The sequence below is a fragment of the Strigops habroptila genome, chromosome 2 (assembly GCF_004027225.2).
Source record: "Strigops habroptila isolate Jane chromosome 2, bStrHab1.2.pri, whole genome shotgun sequence".
Lineage (NCBI taxonomy): Eukaryota > Metazoa > Chordata > Aves > Psittaciformes > Psittacidae > Strigops > Strigops habroptila.
Window position 1 is genome coordinate 68,659,303 of NC_044278.2, and position 18,574 is coordinate 68,677,876.

Genomic DNA, 18,574 nt, shown 5'->3' on the forward strand with positions numbered 1-18,574 from the left:
GAAAAACATAGACCACAGAACAACTGTAAATCTTTGGCATCAGCAGTAACTTGCCTTGAGACTAATGAGAATAAAAATCAATGTTGTTTAAATAACTTGTGCTTGGGCACAGTGGATAATTAATGATTGTTAAAGCATAAACATTTCAACTGGAAGGGAATCCACATTCTAATCTAGCTGAAAGTGTCTAGGAGGTCATTCTCTACCTAAGATCATCAGCACAGATCTACATGAAAATGATACTTTTCCCCTTTTCCAAGTTCTGATCTGTTGTTCACAATAAAAAGGGAAATGTGAAATATGACAAAGATACTAATTTGGCACAACCTTACTGATATACAGAGAACACACATCCTACTTATTTAGGAAAAGTCAGGACAAAAAAAGACAGTCTCCCTATTCAGAAATCTAAATATGCTTCAGGGCCATACACTCACTACTTTTTCTGAGATGTCAATAAGCATAAAGCAGCAGCCGAACCTTACAGATGCATGCAGTTCATCACCTTAAGAGTAGCTTCACTGTCTGTTACTCCATCAAGCCTTTGTCTTATTGAGATCACTCTGAACAATATAATGCATTTGAGGATATCAGGACAGCATGACTAAAGAGTGTATGTAGACATGGGCACATCCTCTGAAAAGAGAAGGTTTACACAACCGTGGATGCATGACCGTTACATCATGCAGAAGAGCTGCTGCCCTATTTAGTGCTAAAGCCACCAAGACAGTCCTCAAGAAATGTGCACTTCATTTTTGATACTTTCACAGCTCAGTGCCATTACTGAAGGAGAACTAAAAAACCCCAACAACAACAACAACAACAACAAAAAAAAAGCCGAGAAAATGAGGAAATGCCTCCAGAGAGTGATTAATCTTCCCAGAAACAACTTCAAAGTGAATTTGGATCAGCTGTCCTGGATATTGGAATGCAAAGCACCATCTCACCAAAGTTTAAAAATTCTAAAGGTTCACATCTGGTTTCAGCTGGTTGACTAGGCAGTTGGTGGAAAGATACAGACAATTTATCCATCTTAGCACTGAAGGAGGGTAAAGAGCAAGGTTAGCCTTGACATTTAATTTTTAGAAGGCCCAAGACTGGCAAGGTGAACTTCAGCTGTATCACAAGATGTACGAAAACAGAGATCTGGGTTAATAGGACTATAGAGAGTAGAAATACTGTGTTGGAAAGCAACTTTATGTTGTCAAAAGCCTTCAAAATTTTTATATGGATAAAATATGAAAGGCTAAAAATATAGAAGTATCCCATGAATGTAACTTTGTATAGGAGAGCTATTCAGAATATCAGCTCATTTGCCCCAATTACAATGTAAATTTAAAGAAATACTTGCACATTAAAATTTGAAATTTGAACAAAAAAATTGCTTTGACAAGAAATTCTTTGTCAAGTAATTACTTTCTTTGTACAAAGCATCTGATCTGAAGCCATTTTGATATTTATTATTCCCAGAATTACAGAAATTTTTTTACTGCTAATGTTGCAAGACCAAATGAGGCTACATGATCTATTTGAGCCAATCTTTCAATTTCCTCATAATTAAGACAAGAGAGTTTTCTGTATGCTCTCAGGATAATTAGATGTTCGCATTATAGCAGGTTTTGTCAGTAGAGATGTTTCTAAGAGAACTTTCTATGTGGCTTGTGCTTAAGTACTACTGTAACTACTCTGGACTATCATCACCCAAAAAATAACATGCTTTTTTTAACTGTTTGTTCAGTGAAACCGAACACAGCAGCTGGTAAAAAGCAACATTATTTTGTGCCTTTCTTTTTTTTTTTTTTTTTTTTTTTCAAAAATGGCAAAATTAGGCAGAACTTTGTGCTAAGAAAATCCCATGAAATTAGAAACACTGTGTGACGTCTACCTTTCCAGATCTGTATGCATTCCACCGTATTGTTACTGAACAATTCGTAGTTGGTTTTTTTCATGTTGCAGTGGAAATGAAAAGCTTTGTGTTTTCATTTTCCTTATTCAATTGTGGGCCTTTGGTCTCCTTGAAGAGTGAATTGACATACAGCCCTGTTGGCCTTACAGCACCAATCCATTCTAAATCAAAAGTCTGCTAATATTTTATTTTGGAGGGTAGGCCTCTCACCAAAACAGATATATTAACAAATTATCCTGCTCAGTCAAAAGTGAAGGATGAAGACAACTTGGGTCAGCTTAATCCAAAAAAGGGTGTGGATTTGTGTAAGTTTGTACCTAAAGACAGGTATCTACCCACTCACTTGGAAATGCATATCCAGATTTGAAATAAGTGAGAGCAAATTAGAAACTATCAGCAAACACCATCTATGATGTCCTACTGCAGAAAATGCATACTGTAAAATAAAAACAAGCTATATAAATATGCATAGAAGGAACGTGCGAACGACACACCTCTGTTGCTGCAGATTTTGCCATCTGAAGATGTGCATCTTTTCTTGATCTCCCAGGGGGTGATGTCACACTGGAATTCACATTTATCTCCATGCCAACCAGCCTCACAGTAACAGTTTCCACAGTAACACTTTCCATGGCCTTAAGCCAAAACAAATTTTATACAGTGAGAAAGAGGCAAGTTTTTAAAAGGCATTAACAATTTAACTGTTTTGATCTTTTCTTTTAAAAACTTTTAGCACTAGACTCAGAATAGAAACAGTTTATGGACTGTATATGTCTACATAAAACAAGACAAAGGATATCTGAGTTATGCTTTTCCCCTGAGTCTATTTTAGAATAAGTTTTCAAATACTTACATATTAAATCTAATCAATAAGAACTAATAATAATCAGTATTTTTATATTTGTAAGCTTAATTTTTGAAACTTTATAGGAAAATTTGGAAGACAGTAAATGTAACAGTTAAAATTTCAGCACAGTTTTAAATGTTAAGATAGGACACACTTGCCCACCATACTTAGCATGTCTAGGAAAACATTGTGTGCTCTTGACTCCTCAGATAATTCCAGCAGAGGGACTTTGATTTACAAACTGTCTACATCGTATGTGGCTTCCCTTCTTACCTGTTAAGATCTTTGAACATAGATAAACCAGTTCATGAAAGATAAGAAATAGTAAAATGAACCTTTTAGATCTTCATTTAACAAACCACCCATCTCCCCAGAAGATAGTTGGGTCATCTGAGGCTTCATGAAACCAGCTTCTGAATATTTTGATCCACTAAGGTTATTCTGCCATGTGTTTCAATGACACAAAGCATTTAAATTAAGTAGTTGCAACTCTTACCAATCCTAAGGCCATAAATTAATTCTTTACTAGAAGGATCAAGTCAGGATCTTCTCTTTTTTTCCCTCCAGGTATGTTAAGCTTAGTAGACCTGGTCATCTCTATCACAGTCTGGTCAACTTACTTATATCCTTAACTATCAAGAGTGCAAATTCAGACCTGGGGAACAGATTTTTTTTTTCTGTTTTTACAATTACACATGGATTTTTCATTACGACTGTTTGGTTACATGTAAAAAAATAGCAGAAGATAAAAATACTTAGATAAATAAACAACAAAGTCTAAAATAATGTTTATTACGAAACGGTTGCTCTTTACCAGGGGACAAGAAATAAAAGGAAAAAAGCTGAAGAAGCAAATTAACTTGATCCACTGGCAATTTTTGCAGATTAAAACATCACTACTTCATTCTTCACTCACTCTTGTATAGCCCTCAAATAATTATGAATTAAATGATATAATTTTCTACCTCTTGCTCTTGACTGAAGACAAAATCACTCCATTAGAGAGAAAAAAAAAAAAAAAAAGTGCCTTGGGTTAAAATTACCATGATTAGAATTTAATTTTCTAGAAACCATGATATTTTATAAAAAATAAGCTGCAACTTGATTCCAAAGTTTATGTAACCTCAAATTAAAAGTGATAAAGTCAACTGACTGATAAAAATCCAACTAAGACTGGAAAAGCTTGATACATCTTTGTAACTCTGTCTTACCTGATAATTAATTTACTTAAAAAATACATTCCCATTGTGCAAAGATTAAAATACATCCATACCATCCTGACATCTGTTGAAGGGACGGTACGACCCGGCAGAAGCAATCCAGGAGGTTCCTCGACTGTGTGGAAGACAACTTCCTCTTTCAAGCAATAGAGGAGCTGACAAGGAGAGGTGCCATGCTTGACCTCGTGCTCACCAACAGGGAGGCGCTGGTTGGGAATGTGATGCTCCAGGGCAGCCTTGGCTGTAGCGATCACGAGATGGTCGAGTTCGAGATCCTCAGGACAGTGAGAAGGGCATGCAGCAAGCTCACTTCCCTGGACTTCAAGAAAGCAGACTTTGGCCTCTTCAGGAACCTCCTTAGTAAGGTTCCATGGAATATAGTCCTAGGGGGCAGGGGGGCCCAAGACTGCTGGTTGATATTCAAGGATCACCTGCTACGTGCTCAAGAGTGTTGCATCCCAACTAGAAGAAAGTGCAGCAGGAGGGCCACGAGACCTCCATGGATGGACAAGGAGCTGCTGAGGAAACTTAGAGGGAAAAAAGAAGCTTATAGAAGGTGGAAGCGAGGACAGGCGGCCTGGGAAGAATATAGGAGCATTGCCCGGGAAGCTAGGGACCAGGTTAGGAAAGCTAAGGCCCAGCCAGAATTAAGTTTGGCAAGGGATGTGAAAGGTAACAGGAAAGGAAGGGTAATATAACCCCCATTTTCAAGAAGGGGAAGGCGGAAGACCCGGGGAACTACAGACCAGTCAGCTTCACCTCTGTGCCTGGCAAAACCTTGGAGCAGATTCTCCTGGAAAGCATGCTAAGGCACATGAAAAACAACGAAGTGGTTGGTGACAGCCAACATGGCTTCACTAAGGGGAAATCCTGCCTGACCAATTTGGTGGCCTTCTATGATGGAGCCACAGAACTGACGGACAGGGGCAGAGCGGTTGACGTCATCTACCTGGACTTGTGCAAAGCGTTTGACACTGTCCCGCATGACATCCTTGTCTCTAAATTGGAGAGACACCAATTTGATAGATGGGCCACTCAGTGGATAAAAACTGGCTCGATAGCCGCACGCAAAGAGTTGTGGTAAATGGCTCGATGTCCAGTTGGAAACCTGTAATGAGTGGTGTCCCTCAGGGATCGGTGTTGGGACCGGTCCTGTTCAACGTCTTTGTCGGCGACATGGACAGTGAGATTGAGTGCGCCCTCAGCAAGTTTGCTGACGACACCAAGCTGTGTGGTTCGGTTGATATGCTGGAGGGAAGGGATGCCATCCAGAGGGAGCTTGACACGCTTGTGAGGTGGGCCGATGCCAACCTTATGAAGTTTAACCAAGCCAAGTGTAAGGTCCTACACCTGGGTCGGGGCAATCCCAGGCACTGCTACAGGTTGGGCAGAAAAGAGATTCAGAGTAGCCCTGCGGAGAAGGATTTGGGGGTGTTGGTTGACAAGAAGCTTAACATGAGCCAGCAGCGTGCGCTTGCAGCCCAGAAACCAACTATACCCTGGGCTGCACCAAAAGAAGCGTGACCAGCAGATCAAAGGAGGTGACGCTGCCCCTCTACTCTGCTCTCGTGAGACCTCACTTGGAGTACTGTGTACAGTTCTGGTGTCCTCAACATAAAAAGGACATGGAGCTGTTGGAGCAAGTCCAGAGGAGGGCCACGAGGATGATAAGAGGGCTGGAGCACCTCCCGTATGAAGACAGGCTGAGAGAGTTGGGGCTGTTCATCGTGGAGAAGAGAAGGCTGCGTGGAGACCCCATAGCAGCCTTCCAGTATCTGAAGGGGGCCTATAAGGATGCTGGGGAGGGACTCTTCCTTAGGGACTGTAGTGGTAGGACAAGGGGTAATGGCTTCAAACTTAAACAGGGGAAGTTTAGATTAGATAGAAGGAAGAAGTTCTTTACAGTGAGGGTGGTGAAGCACTGGAATGGGTTGCCCAGGGAGGTTGTGGATGCTCCCTCCCTGGCGGTGTTCAAGGCCAGTTTGGACAGAGCCTTGGGCCACATGGTTTAGGGCAAGGTGTCCCTGCCCATGGCAGGGGAGTTGGAACTAGATGATCTTAAGGTCCTTTCCAACCCTTATTATTCTGATTCTACTATTCTATATCTCAGCATGGCATTGTATGCTTTTCCAGGATAAAAACACAGCTCACAGCTGCAGTCTTTAGAAACGTATGTAAATAGAAGCTTTTGGTTTTTCATTAGTTTGATCCTCCTGAATTTGCTTTCTTTCAAGATTTGTCTATACCTTCAAGGGCAGTCGAGGATATGTAGCAACTAAATAGGTGCTACGCAAACTGGGAAAGTACAACAGGAACTGATTGCACTGGTTGGGTTCACCCTGCCTGTGGACAGACTGAGTGTCCAAGGGGCCAATGCTACCTAAGCAGAACTGGGTTTGAACACTGTTTCTTTTTACTTCACAAATAAATCTAAATGATTCCTGTGGTGGAAATCCTATGGAAGGAAAGATGGTATTAAAGGCAACATGTGGAGGGGAGAGAGAAGCAATAACCAGATACGTGTGTGAGGTCTTCTCTTTCTGTGATGAAATTATGTTCCTTTGACCTTCAGTTCATGCAGTGACCATTTTTTCTGCATAAAGCCTGGTTCAATGTAAGACCATAGAATCATAGAATGGTTCAGGATGGAAGAGACCTCAAAAGTTCATCTAGCTTCAACTCCCCTGCTATGAGCAGGGACACCTTCCACTAGACCAGGTTGCTCAAAGCCCTGTCCAATGTGTCATTGAACACTTCAAGGGATGGGGCATCCACAGGGCAACCTGCGCCAGTGTCTCACCACCCTCACAGTAAAGAACTTCTTCCTAATATCTAATCTAAACCTACCCTCTTTCAGTTTAAAGTCATTACCCCTTTTCCTACCACTACATGCCCTTGTCAATACATATGGTTATGTCCTGTAGAGGTTTGTTAGAAAGCAAAGCAAAATATAACACTTGTAGCCCATGTGCATAAGCTTTTCAGCTTACAACCTAGCCAAGTCAAGCATACCATTAGTTTATAACTCATATTTACTTTAAAATGCTCCAAACCTTAAATAAGGTATCAGGGCTTTTGTATGGATGAATCACAGCCCTTAGAGACTTGAATCAAGTATAATTTCTTGTCCTGTTATAGCAGCATACTTTGTTATCTGTATGCATGTAAAACTAGTTTTTTACAGAGATGCATCTGGTCTGTTTTGGAATACGGTACCACTGGATGAAACAAATGGAAATGAGACCTAAGAAAAAACCTAACAATGTAAACCAGCATCCATACATGTGTGGGTGGAAAAAACCTGACGAAAACAGCAGAGGGAGAATTTACTGGAACTAAATAAAAGGTGAATTTTTATCATATTTGGTACCATATGCATTGTTACAAGCAAATAAATATATATGGCATCACTGGCACACAAAAGTTATTGCCTTCCATTCATTTTATTTTAGGAAATTAGAGGAAATATTGTATTCTACTCTTGGATTTGGACTTCACAGGATCATTTTGTTTACCCTCATTTAAAATCTCTACCTAATCCTATGCAAAAAAAAAGTTCTTTTTGCCTTCAAGGGCACTTAAATATATAGAATTTATTTTGTTCTCTGTGTAAGGATAAGGATAGATAAAGCTATTTTACACAAGTACTCCCTCTCTCTATATATATACCCACACAGAGCAAGCGCTGTTATCAGAGTATGAATAGTCTAAAAGCAGTTCTGAACTGTCCTGTATGCATACAGACACAGTATGTGCATGTATAACCTGAAAAATATTTGTAGCAATTTCCAGCTTAAGGACAAGCCTCCCTAGTAATATCAGCAACACCATTTATAATGCCATAAATGATGTGCATTGCACAACATTAAATTGCCAGGTTCCTATCTTACAATGAAATAACAGTTTGAATTTTGGTTGCTGTTCTATCTATCAGCAGATTTCACTCCATCTTATTATTTTGCCTTTGCTATCACAGTTCAAATTTTTCTTCGTTCATTCCTTTCCCTTTTTGTCTCCTGAATTGCTTCTGAGTTTTCATCCATATTTATTCTTGTTCTTTTAAATTTTTGCTTCCTTGACAAAATTTTCAGTAATCTAATTTTCTTTTTTTCTTTCATTTTTCTTTCTGTCCTCCATCTTGCTCTCATCTGTGCTATAAAGGATTCACATTTCTTATATTCTACCAAAGAGAAACACACTATGCTGCAAATTACCTTAGTGAATTACATTGTAAAATCCTTTTCGCAGTTCTTCCAAAAAGAGTTAGATGTCACAGGATTTCTTCATTCTTTAACCTCCTAGTTTAGCTCATTTTTGCACCTGAAATTCCCACTTACTTACAATTTGCAAGCTAAATTCTTGCAAATTTTTTAAGAAGTCATACATTCAGTAGACATTTTGTAGGTCCACACAATTAAATGATTTTATAACAGCCTGCATTAATCTTCACCACCCTTCTTGTACTCACTAAAATACATACCTGTACAAATCTCTTCTGTCTCATCATCTATGCATTCTCTGTCATCACATTCACAAAATTTACCATAGACCAGTCCAGTTCCTTCTGAGTTTGCACATTTACACCTGCCACACTGACATGTACCTGGAAATATTTAAGACAGTACTCAATGACTGCAGTTTATGAAAAGTTTCATTAGTCCATCAGAGATGGTATGTATTTTATTTCCGAGAAGGCTGAAATCTCATCCAGACAAATAAAGACAGACACAGAAATAATCCATATCAACAGAAAGCCCAATCTTAGCTGTAAATATACTCCTGAATATTTTCCAGTTTGAAATATAATGCATGATAACATATAACAGTCATAAGTAAATATATTAAGGACTTGCACAGTCAGAAAAAAAGCAAAAATCCTATAGAGAATCTTGGTTTAGGTAGGATGCCCTAGTTGCTCTGACAAATGATTAGGAGCAGTTGAGTCAGAAAAGTTACATTTTAAGTGGATCTTGATTGGTTCATGAAAAGAATTACATTAAATGTTTACCTGTGTGACAGTAGAGGACTGTTTTTGCAACAACTCATATCATCCCTCCCCATCTTTACTGGCAATTGAACTGAGCTCAGATCCCAAAGGCAATGTCAGCAGTACATTGAAAGGCAATCCCATTAAGACAAAATGTCTATGGCTACCTATGGTTATCTATGGTATCAAAGTTACCCCAAACTCCCTAGCTGGTCTCATTGGAATTCATGTCCTGTTTGATACCAGCAGAAACAAAAGCATCTATACTTCTCACAAACACTCCCCTCTTTGTCACTTTCAGCAGTCGTTAGAGTGGGGGCACTTCTAGTCAAGGAAAGAAAGAGGAAAAACAGGTCTTAACATTCTTGTTTAAGTACTTTGATCACAATGAACCATGCTTATTTTTGAGACTCAGTTTAGGTGTCATTTAGGTGTCTCTCGTTCGCCAAATGATTATGAGTTTCATATAATCTATGTTATTGTTATAAATGAAATGCATGCTGTATGTTCAATATTTTATGTTATATTGGATTCACACCTACTTGTGATTGCCTAGTTTCTCTGTAGCCAGTCCCAAAAATCCTTTGGGTTCTTTGCTCATGTCAGCAACTACCTTGTGAGAAATTTAGTTGTATGAAAATGTATGTACTCAGACAGAGATTAAAGGCCAGCAATAATGAGTAGAAGCGGAGTTCTTGAAACATTATCTCACTCAGAGATCAATGTAATTGTAAAACTGTTAGGAAGATTTTGGTCTCAAACCATGACTGGTAGCACATGCCCTTCAAAATTTTACGATCCTGCAGTGAAGTCTTCTAAAAGGCTATTATTTTTTCCTCTGATTTTTTTAAGGAAAGGGCTTCCTGTTAAAACTAGGATGAGTTATAAAATTAAAGAATTAGAGAACAGAGAGATACCAAATCACAAAAGTGAAGATGGAAGTACCCCATTAAAATGCTTCAGCAGATCTTCACAACAGTTTTTAATAATCATTGAACAGCTTATAGAAAGTGTCTCAAAAAATTGTGCAGCTTATAAATGTCCTGGAAAATTATATGCAAATGCCATTTCTGCCATTTCTGTGTTAATGCCATTACTATAACCTTTTGATAGGCAAAATGCATGACACAGCTGCAGTTTCATCAACCTAAAATAGCTATGGATAAACCAGGGTACTAAAGTAGGCATTCTGAATCAGTGCACATCATATGCACAGGAATAGACCTATATGAAAATTAAGCATTTTAGTATACATACAGTTATTTCTTAGTCTCTTGAAACATACTCTACAAAATTCCTAATTAGAAAAGTAATTACAGTGATTCTCAAAATAACACAGGGAGAACATTAAGCCACCAAAACCAACAAAAGACCTCTTACCTGCACCAGAACAGATGATATCTTGAGAATTCTTGCACATTTCATTACTTTTCTTCCGTGTAAGATTGCAAGTAGTTGGATACTGACAAGCTTCACCATACCAGCCTTCATCACATTTGCACTTCCCACAGTCGCACTTCCCGTGGCCTAGCAATGGAAGGAAAGAGTGTGTCAAGTCCTTGTATTTTCTAATCCAGTTTTTAAAATAGATTCCATCAATTATAGTTTTAAATGAACATGATTAACATAGTTCATATGCAATTAAAAATAGAAATGAATAAATATGATCTTAAATATGAGGAGACAGCTGGAATCACCATGACTTTGAAATCTAATGTATGTAATTTTGATAGATACATATGAATTCTTATTTTATGAAGGAATACAGAACTAAAACATCCTGTATGAACAATGGGCTTTCTTACTACTTTCATCCCTTTCTCATTCCCATATATGTCTACTGTTTACTGTTATTAACACAACAAAACTCCATGCACAGAGATTCCATTCACCTCCTTGACCAGCTGTAGGAAAAGAATAGCTAGAATCTGCAGCACAAAGACACTGGATTAATGATTATGGTACAAATCCTGAAGAGGAGTGAGGAGAAGGACAGCTATAGCAGCAAGCAGTAACTTCCTCATGCAGCAGCACCTGCAGCTCCTTCCTCTACTGAGAGATGTAAATCCTTTTTCCTCAAGCCTCCCCTGGCTACTGGTTCTTCCAGCCTTCTCCCACCCACTTAAAGTCTACTTGGCTGCCGCTGCAAAACTGAATTTTGTCTTTAAACATTGACACAATATTGGCAATGTAGTATATTTTGATACTCGTGGGACTATATTTACTTATGATTATTTGCTAAGTGTGAAGTATCTTAAAGAACCAATGCAGCTGCTCAATCTATTAGGAGATGTCATGCTTGCCTTCCATCATTTCAATAACACATTGCTGAAAATTTGTAATATACCTAATAGCATCAAGACTGGTAAAAGTAAGGAAAGTTTGTTTATAAAACTTCTTTAGTTTTCTTGAAAAATACACAAATATGCAAATGAATTGACAATTTACACTATTTATGTTGCACATTAAGTATCATGTTCCACATTAAATTCCAGGTGAAAATTTCTATCACATAATTCTTTAGCATTCCTTTACAATTTTAAGTATCAAATGTGAAAACAAATGCAAATCTTTTAAAATAGAATATTAAATTAAAAAAAAAATAACACTTGAATGTATATCTGATTGACAGAAGATTCCCTTCCATTCTCAAAAATAAATAGAATCTTGTTGCAGTCTACTTTAAATACATCTGTTGCCTGCAGTTAGAGTCAACTGCCTGAAAATACAAGCCCAGTCTACTGCCAGTAAGAAGGAATTAAAATAACTATTGCAAATAGAAAATTTTAATGAGAAAAAGGAGTATCTATCTATCTTATGTTGCTCAGCAAAATTTTGTTTGCCTTCCAAGATGGTCCTAAGACAAGATACAATTCTTCAGCTGAAAAAATGTAGTTCAAAGCCATATGATAGAATCATGTTAGTTTGTCTTTTAAAACAGGAGTTTCCACCTTAAAAATTGCTGAATAACTCTCTGTTAGTAAAGGACAATTAAAAACAAAACAAAACAAAACAAAACAAAGAAAAGGCGTAAGATATAAAATATATCATAAAAACCTACTCTTGCCATTACTCTGATTACTCTGCTCCACTGAAGGCGACAGCATAAGCCATTCCAGAAAATGGTAGCTAAAATACCTAAAGACAAAGCATAACAATCTTCCTGTTTTCCTTCCTTTCAAAGAAGGAATTTACTATTATTAACACAATGACTTTGCATTCTTTATGTATGTTAGGTACTTTTGTGATTAATAGTTTGATGTCTGCTGGTGAAGAAAAGATGCTCTTATAAAAGGAGGACTGATATTCCCATTCTATATGACAGAGTAAGGCAGAAGAACTCCTGGTTACTACTGATGGTCCAGCAGCAATAACCTCTCTCGGTTAGAGATCCACTAATCTCACATATGGTCCACAGAGGAAAATAACAATTTCACTTAAGAAATTAATTTCTGCTTAAAGAAAATGAAAAAAAGACTTCTATAAGAGTAGTCATACAGAGCAGTTTCTTGGCTTTATTTAACAAGAAAATAACAAAAAATGAAATTAAATTAAACTGAGAGAAATAATGGAAGATCTCCTGCATGCAACTGTGAAAGCAACTACAAGGAATTTAATTAATATGAACTTGTAAGATTGCATGAATGATTTTTACCTTGATCATGCTCTTAAAACATCGTAATTTTGCCAATTTTTTTGTTTTGTTTTGTTTTAAATTGTAAAGCAACGGCAATATTCTGCCCCAAAATTTGTGTGAGAGGACTATATTGGAGTGTAGAAGGCCATAAAACTGCCTGTAATAGCTTGTATAACTCACTGTATCTTCCCTGTCACGTAGATAATGCAGTAGAACTGCATGCCAGTTTGACATAGTAATCTTCTTGCTTATTTCCCACATCCACGTGTACCAATCTTATGGTCTTCTTCATGGCAAAAATAGTGATGTGATGAACTGTAAAGCAAGTATCTGATAAGCTGTAAGAAAATTAAATAGGGTACAAAAGGTTTCCGATTCCTTTCAGACAGGTTTGTGTAGGATCCCTTTTATTGTATCTTCATTTCTGCATAATTTAGAAAGCAAATAATATTATGAAACAGTAAATAAAGAGTAAAGAGCACTGTGAGAACTGTGAGGTGATACTGTAACTTCACAGAAAATCAATTCTACCAGTGAGGGGTAGACACAGGTATCTGAGGACGTGACTTTTTTTTAAAAAAAAAGGCTGTAAAATTAATAAATGCTAAACGTAGATAAATCAGATTTTCACTTTTAAAAAGTCAGAAAATAAGGGAAATAATGAAGACTCAAGGAAGTAGTAGAATTCCTTCAAGAAAAAGTCTGTGGCTGTGGGCTGTGAAAAACTTGTAGCTTCAAACATGTGGAAAAACCTTTTATAACAAAGCACTCCATCTCTAACTAGATGAGCAGTCACCTCAGAGAGTATATCTGGCATATGCAGAAAGCTTATAGGGTGGAAAATTAAACTAATATGCAAGGAAAACTGTCAGATGTCAGAAAATAGATGGAGAAAGTGAGAACAGAAAATGTTAGGCAGGGTCAGATCTTGCAAAAATGCAAGTACTAAAATGTACTTTCATCATCCAAATAAAAAGAGAAAAGGAAAAAGAGTGGCTTCACTGAGCAGCAAAAAGCAGTTAAGATTAAAGATAATTTACAGACAGTCCAAAACAAAATTAATATGGGGATGTTGACTACAGCAGCAAATGCAGTGTGGCTAATGATACAGTCTGTGGAAATGAAAATTACTCATCTAAGATGAGAACAAAACAAAGACATAAAACTGTTTTTAAGGAAGTGTCTAGACCAGAAGGGCAATACCCCATAATCTCCATTCAAGAGTATTTACAATATTCGCACATGAAAGGTCAGTTTAATAACAAAGTCTTTTAATGAATACATCAGACTGGCAATCAAACATCTGAAAAATAACAAAACTAATGTTTTTTTCTTTTAAGAAAAGGGGATGTGCATGATCCAGATAATATAAAAACAAGCAACTGTAACCTCATGAGCTGTGCAAGGATTTGAAACAAATTATGAAGCATTGCATAGCTAGAGACACTGAGGTAATGAAAAATGAAAAATATGAGTAACAGATTTATCCCAAAATAGATTATCATTATGCCAAATTAACCTAGCATCTCTCTTTATAAGGTAACTGCTATTTTAAGAAAAGGAACACAGGAAATGTAGCTGATAAGATCATATGTATTGGACACAATGCCACTTAGGAAAAAAAAAAAAATCACATCTTCATCTAAGAGAAGGAAACATTAGGACCAAAAGGGATTTTACTGGGATAGATTACTGGTGATGTTTCAAAGGATGGGTTTGGAACCAAATGTGATTTATACTGATACTGATACAAAAATTCAGAGTATGCTAACAATATTGGTCAATGACACAAACAAATAAGCCCTCAGTAGAAAGGTGAAGATGGAAAAATCATACAGAATGAACTGGACTGAGAATCTGAAGGACTGAGGCAATAAAAGTGAATTGAGTCTAGAAATACAAAGCATAGGGTCACACACCAGGGACAAGGAAAGGACCATAGGCTAAGGCCTTCCCAGCTGGAAACAAGAAGATCGTGAGTGTATGATCATGTCAGCCCTGGAAAGATGGTGTGACTAAGCCTTTAGCTGAAAGAGCCTGAGATGTACCTGTTGAATATGCATCAGCAGGGACAGAAAATGGTAGCAAACCTGCATTTGAAATGCTTAGACACAGTGTAAAATGGACATGGGTCCAGTTTATGCTGGAAAATTACCATTGGGCCTCTAAACCTCAGAATAATAAGTCAAGTTTTAAAGGGAAAACACCTGTAGAATTTTAGCCACTTGCAACATTGCAATAGGGTAGGAATTAAAACATGTCAGCTGAAAGATTTAATTTAAACCTCAGTCATTTGGATCTGATCACATACCTTTCATAGAATCATAGAACGATTTGAGTTGGAAAGGACCTTTAGATCATCCAGTTCCAACCCCCCTGCCATGGGCAGGGACACCCATGTCACCGAACGGTTCATCCAATCTGGCCTTGAACGCTGCCAGGGATGGAGCAGTTACCACTTCTTTGGGCAACCTATTCCAGTACCTTACCACCCTCACAGTAAAGAGCTTGTTCCTAATATCTAACCTAAACTTCCCCTGTTTAAGTTTAAACCTTGTCCTACCACTACAGTCCCTGGTGAAGAGTGCCTTTCCAGCATCCTTGTAGGCCCCCTTCAGATATTGGAAGGCTGCTATGAGGTCTCCACACAGCCCTTGGACTCTTAACTTCATTCAAAGTGCTTTCTAAAAATGTTTTCCTACTACATGTTTGCATAACAATAGGTCCAAGAGCACAAACACAAAGGTAAAATCTCTGACAAGTTCTGAATACACATCTGAACTGTATGTATTCAAGGCACCAATTTGGAAGCCCGATTTTGCTGGAATCCAGCTGTAATCCATCATGAGAGACAGGAACTTCTGTGGGGTGAGTCAGGTCCTGGGTGGGCTGAATAGTCCTCCAAGTTTGGCTGTCTTCACTAAACTACTGGGAAGCATACAATGATTGAACAGGACGCGCAAACTTAACTGGTGGGACTTTGGAGTTCAGTGCATCACTAGGCTTGTATGTGTGCAGGTAAACTGTCATTTATTCATTTTCTTTTGCTTCACTTACAATCTATGGCAGGTTTTAAACAATCTGACACGCTTTGAATAAAAAAGGAGAAGGATATCAGCTTAGTTATAGGTTGAATTCCATTAGTTTATGAGAACAATTATTTTGCATAATTATTGGGTAAACCAGAAAACTAATTTGAACATTGCTTTCATTTCTTCGTACCTACAGAAACTGTAGAATTCAGCAGTGTTATTGCTATTTCTGTGCCTTCTACTGGATAAGATCCTCCCCACTTTTGTACCAGTTTTTGTTGAGTTTTTTTATATCATATCATTATGGATGAAAGCTCTGCTACATCCTAGTGGTTAAACTTTCCATAGGCAATGCAAACAGTCAAAACAGATGACTTTTGTTAACTACCTTGCTTTTGCCACCTAAGAGCATGTGTGAATGTATGCATGGCTGTGTGCTCTGATTATCTTTTTGACTGAGCACTGGTGGGGCACAAAAACGCAGACTACTTAGAAACACTTAGCATAAAAGAAAAATAAGAAAAAAATTATCTTGAAGCGAAGATCTTGAATTGAAAGAAAGGTGACTGGGTTCAACTCTTGGATTTTTCATTTTCTAGGTAGTCTCTGGCACAGGACAATATCACCAGGGCTCCAAGAGAAGAGCATAAATTCTCTTTTTTATAAAGCCAATAATAATAATTAACATTGTCGTAGAGATTTTGGTAAGGACAAATTTCTTGGTGTTTGAGAGCTTTTAGATGTTATTCGGTTAGGGACAGCTAGTTTTAAAACCAAACAAACAAACAAAAAAAAAAACAACCCCAAAACAATGAGGCAACAAAGTATCTTTCAAGTTATATTCACCCCTTTTCTCTGTAAGATGAAAAGAACACTCCTTGTCTAGGGGCAATTGTAAAACTATAATCATGGTCTTGTTAGACTGCAAGGACCAAGCTCTTAAATTTTGGTTCATTAAGCCAACACTATTGGAGATGCTGCCTTTGATAGAATATCTGTTTACGTGGTTGTGCAGCCCTAGTTATAGCACAGTAATTCTTACTACAAAAGAAGTCTCTCATTGGAGTACAAAGATCCAGGCTGTTTGACCAGGCATTAAAATACACTCAGATGTCCTTGCTGTCACACATTTTTGATAGCTAAAGCCCAATTATTCTACATAAAAATACAATTGAGGGCAATTCTCATTTTAAAACTGTAATGGAATCTATTTCCTATAGGCAGGTGAGATTTAGCATAAGGATTTCTCCCTATAGCATAGAGTCAGCCATCAGAAGGAAATCAGCAGCTGGCATGATAATTGAATTGGGCTCATTACTATTCATTTTTAGCAGCCACAGAGTGATTCATGAAGTGCTTTTCAAATCTAAAAAACACTTCATGAAATAGGTGAAGAAATATGAAGAACTTGTTGTTATGGATTCCCACTTTAAATTGGGATGATAGATAGGAACGATGATTGAGCTGTAAGAGTTGAAAATTTTGGGAAAGTAAAAAGAATGAAATATTGCTCTTCACTTTCAACCTAGACCAGCATAGTGAAGATGTTTTTAATAGTTCTTTCCAACTGGATTATTTTCTTTCCTGTAGTTAGTGAAGCAGATTCTGCAACTTTACACCAATGTAAAGCTAGTGAAAATATTTCAGATTTCACTAGGATAAGATTAGCAAAATGGTCTATTTAGTTTAGCTGCATTTGAAATTCTCAGTAACTATGCCTTGCATTCAACTGAAGCATATCTCTGAGTCTTTTTTCAGAATTGTTGGAGTTGCGGTTTCTGGGGGGAAAAAAAGAAAAAGTTTGTATCATTTTTATTTTCTATGTCAGTATGCTTGAAATTAATTTCTCTTTAAGGCTGGGAGGTCTTGGTTGTTTATGTTGTGCTATCTCCAGTGAAAGCCAGATGTCTTCTAGACCTTTTCAGTATACCCTAGGGATTCTGCCCCTACTGAAATTTGGTTCAGCAATGCTGGAGAATTCACAAAAATTCTGGCTCCTGCTTCACATCCCATCATTTGTTACTCTCCATATGCTGATACTCTGAGGCTAAAATATAGATTGATTAAGGGGACTGATTTGGATTTAGAAACAACTCTCAAAAAAGATGGGGAAATTTGAAGGAAAACAGCCACCTAGTGATAGAACATTTCAAGCCAGTTTTGCCACTGAAGCCCCATATCAGCAAACCACAGCCCTGATAAAAACTGCATCAGAGATTTTCAAAGCACCACAGTAAGCACAGAGGCCTTTAGGGAGGAAAAGAAACTTAACCTTATTTATTTCTCAAAAGAATACTAAAAAAACCCCAAACTTTGAACTTAGATGTCCTTATGTTAAGCCAATTTATTAGTGTTCATTTAAAGTGTCCAGACCTTGAAGTAGCCCAGAATAACAGATACGAACATTCAGCACTGGCCTTTGGGCTGCCTGAGTGACTCAGTCACTGTGACAAGAGCACACAAAGTCTGTAACACAGTTTGCCTCTCAGCTCTTTTTGGTGACTGGATTCCTCCTGCTCCTTTAAGTCTATCTGAAATGGACTTTTGAAGTTAAAATAAAAACTGGTGACAAATCATCTCAATTTAGTTATTACTGGATGCACTTTAACAGCAAAAACATCATTAATGTTGTTAAATCGTAACTCGAGGTATGGATAAAAAAAACCCCAACAAACTACTGTATATATTTCTTAAGGAAAACCCCTCTAGTAGATTAAACAAAAAACATAATAGTCCTATGCACTTGCTGTATTAAGTGTTGCAGGGATTGATTAGCACAATATTTTAGTAAACAAATATTCAATAGAGTTCTAAAAAGAAAAAATCGATTAGAACCCACATTAAAATATAAAAAATATGTCAGTGATGGGTGTGAGGGCATGACTGGTGATGTTTATTTTTCAGGTTATAAATCAACTAAGTATAATGGCTATTTATATTATTAA

The 18,574-nt window shown here is 37.4% G+C and overlaps 1 protein-coding gene across 1 annotated transcript in view; it reads right to left on the reverse strand.

Annotated features, from left to right (window-relative positions):
• The window catches only part of ITGBL1 (integrin subunit beta like 1), a 142,312-nt gene that overhangs the window by 73,491 nt on the left and 50,247 nt on the right, over positions 1 to 18,574 (reverse strand). Inside the window, exons 3-5 of the mRNA XM_030473562.1 lie at positions 10,341 to 10,487; positions 8,454 to 8,576; positions 2,401 to 2,541 (exon numbers count right to left, since the gene is read on the reverse strand). Of these exons, the coding sequence (XP_030329422.1) occupies positions 2,401 to 2,541; positions 8,454 to 8,576; positions 10,341 to 10,487 (411 nt within the window). The remainder of the gene's footprint in view (positions 1 to 2,400; positions 2,542 to 8,453; positions 8,577 to 10,340; positions 10,488 to 18,574) is intronic.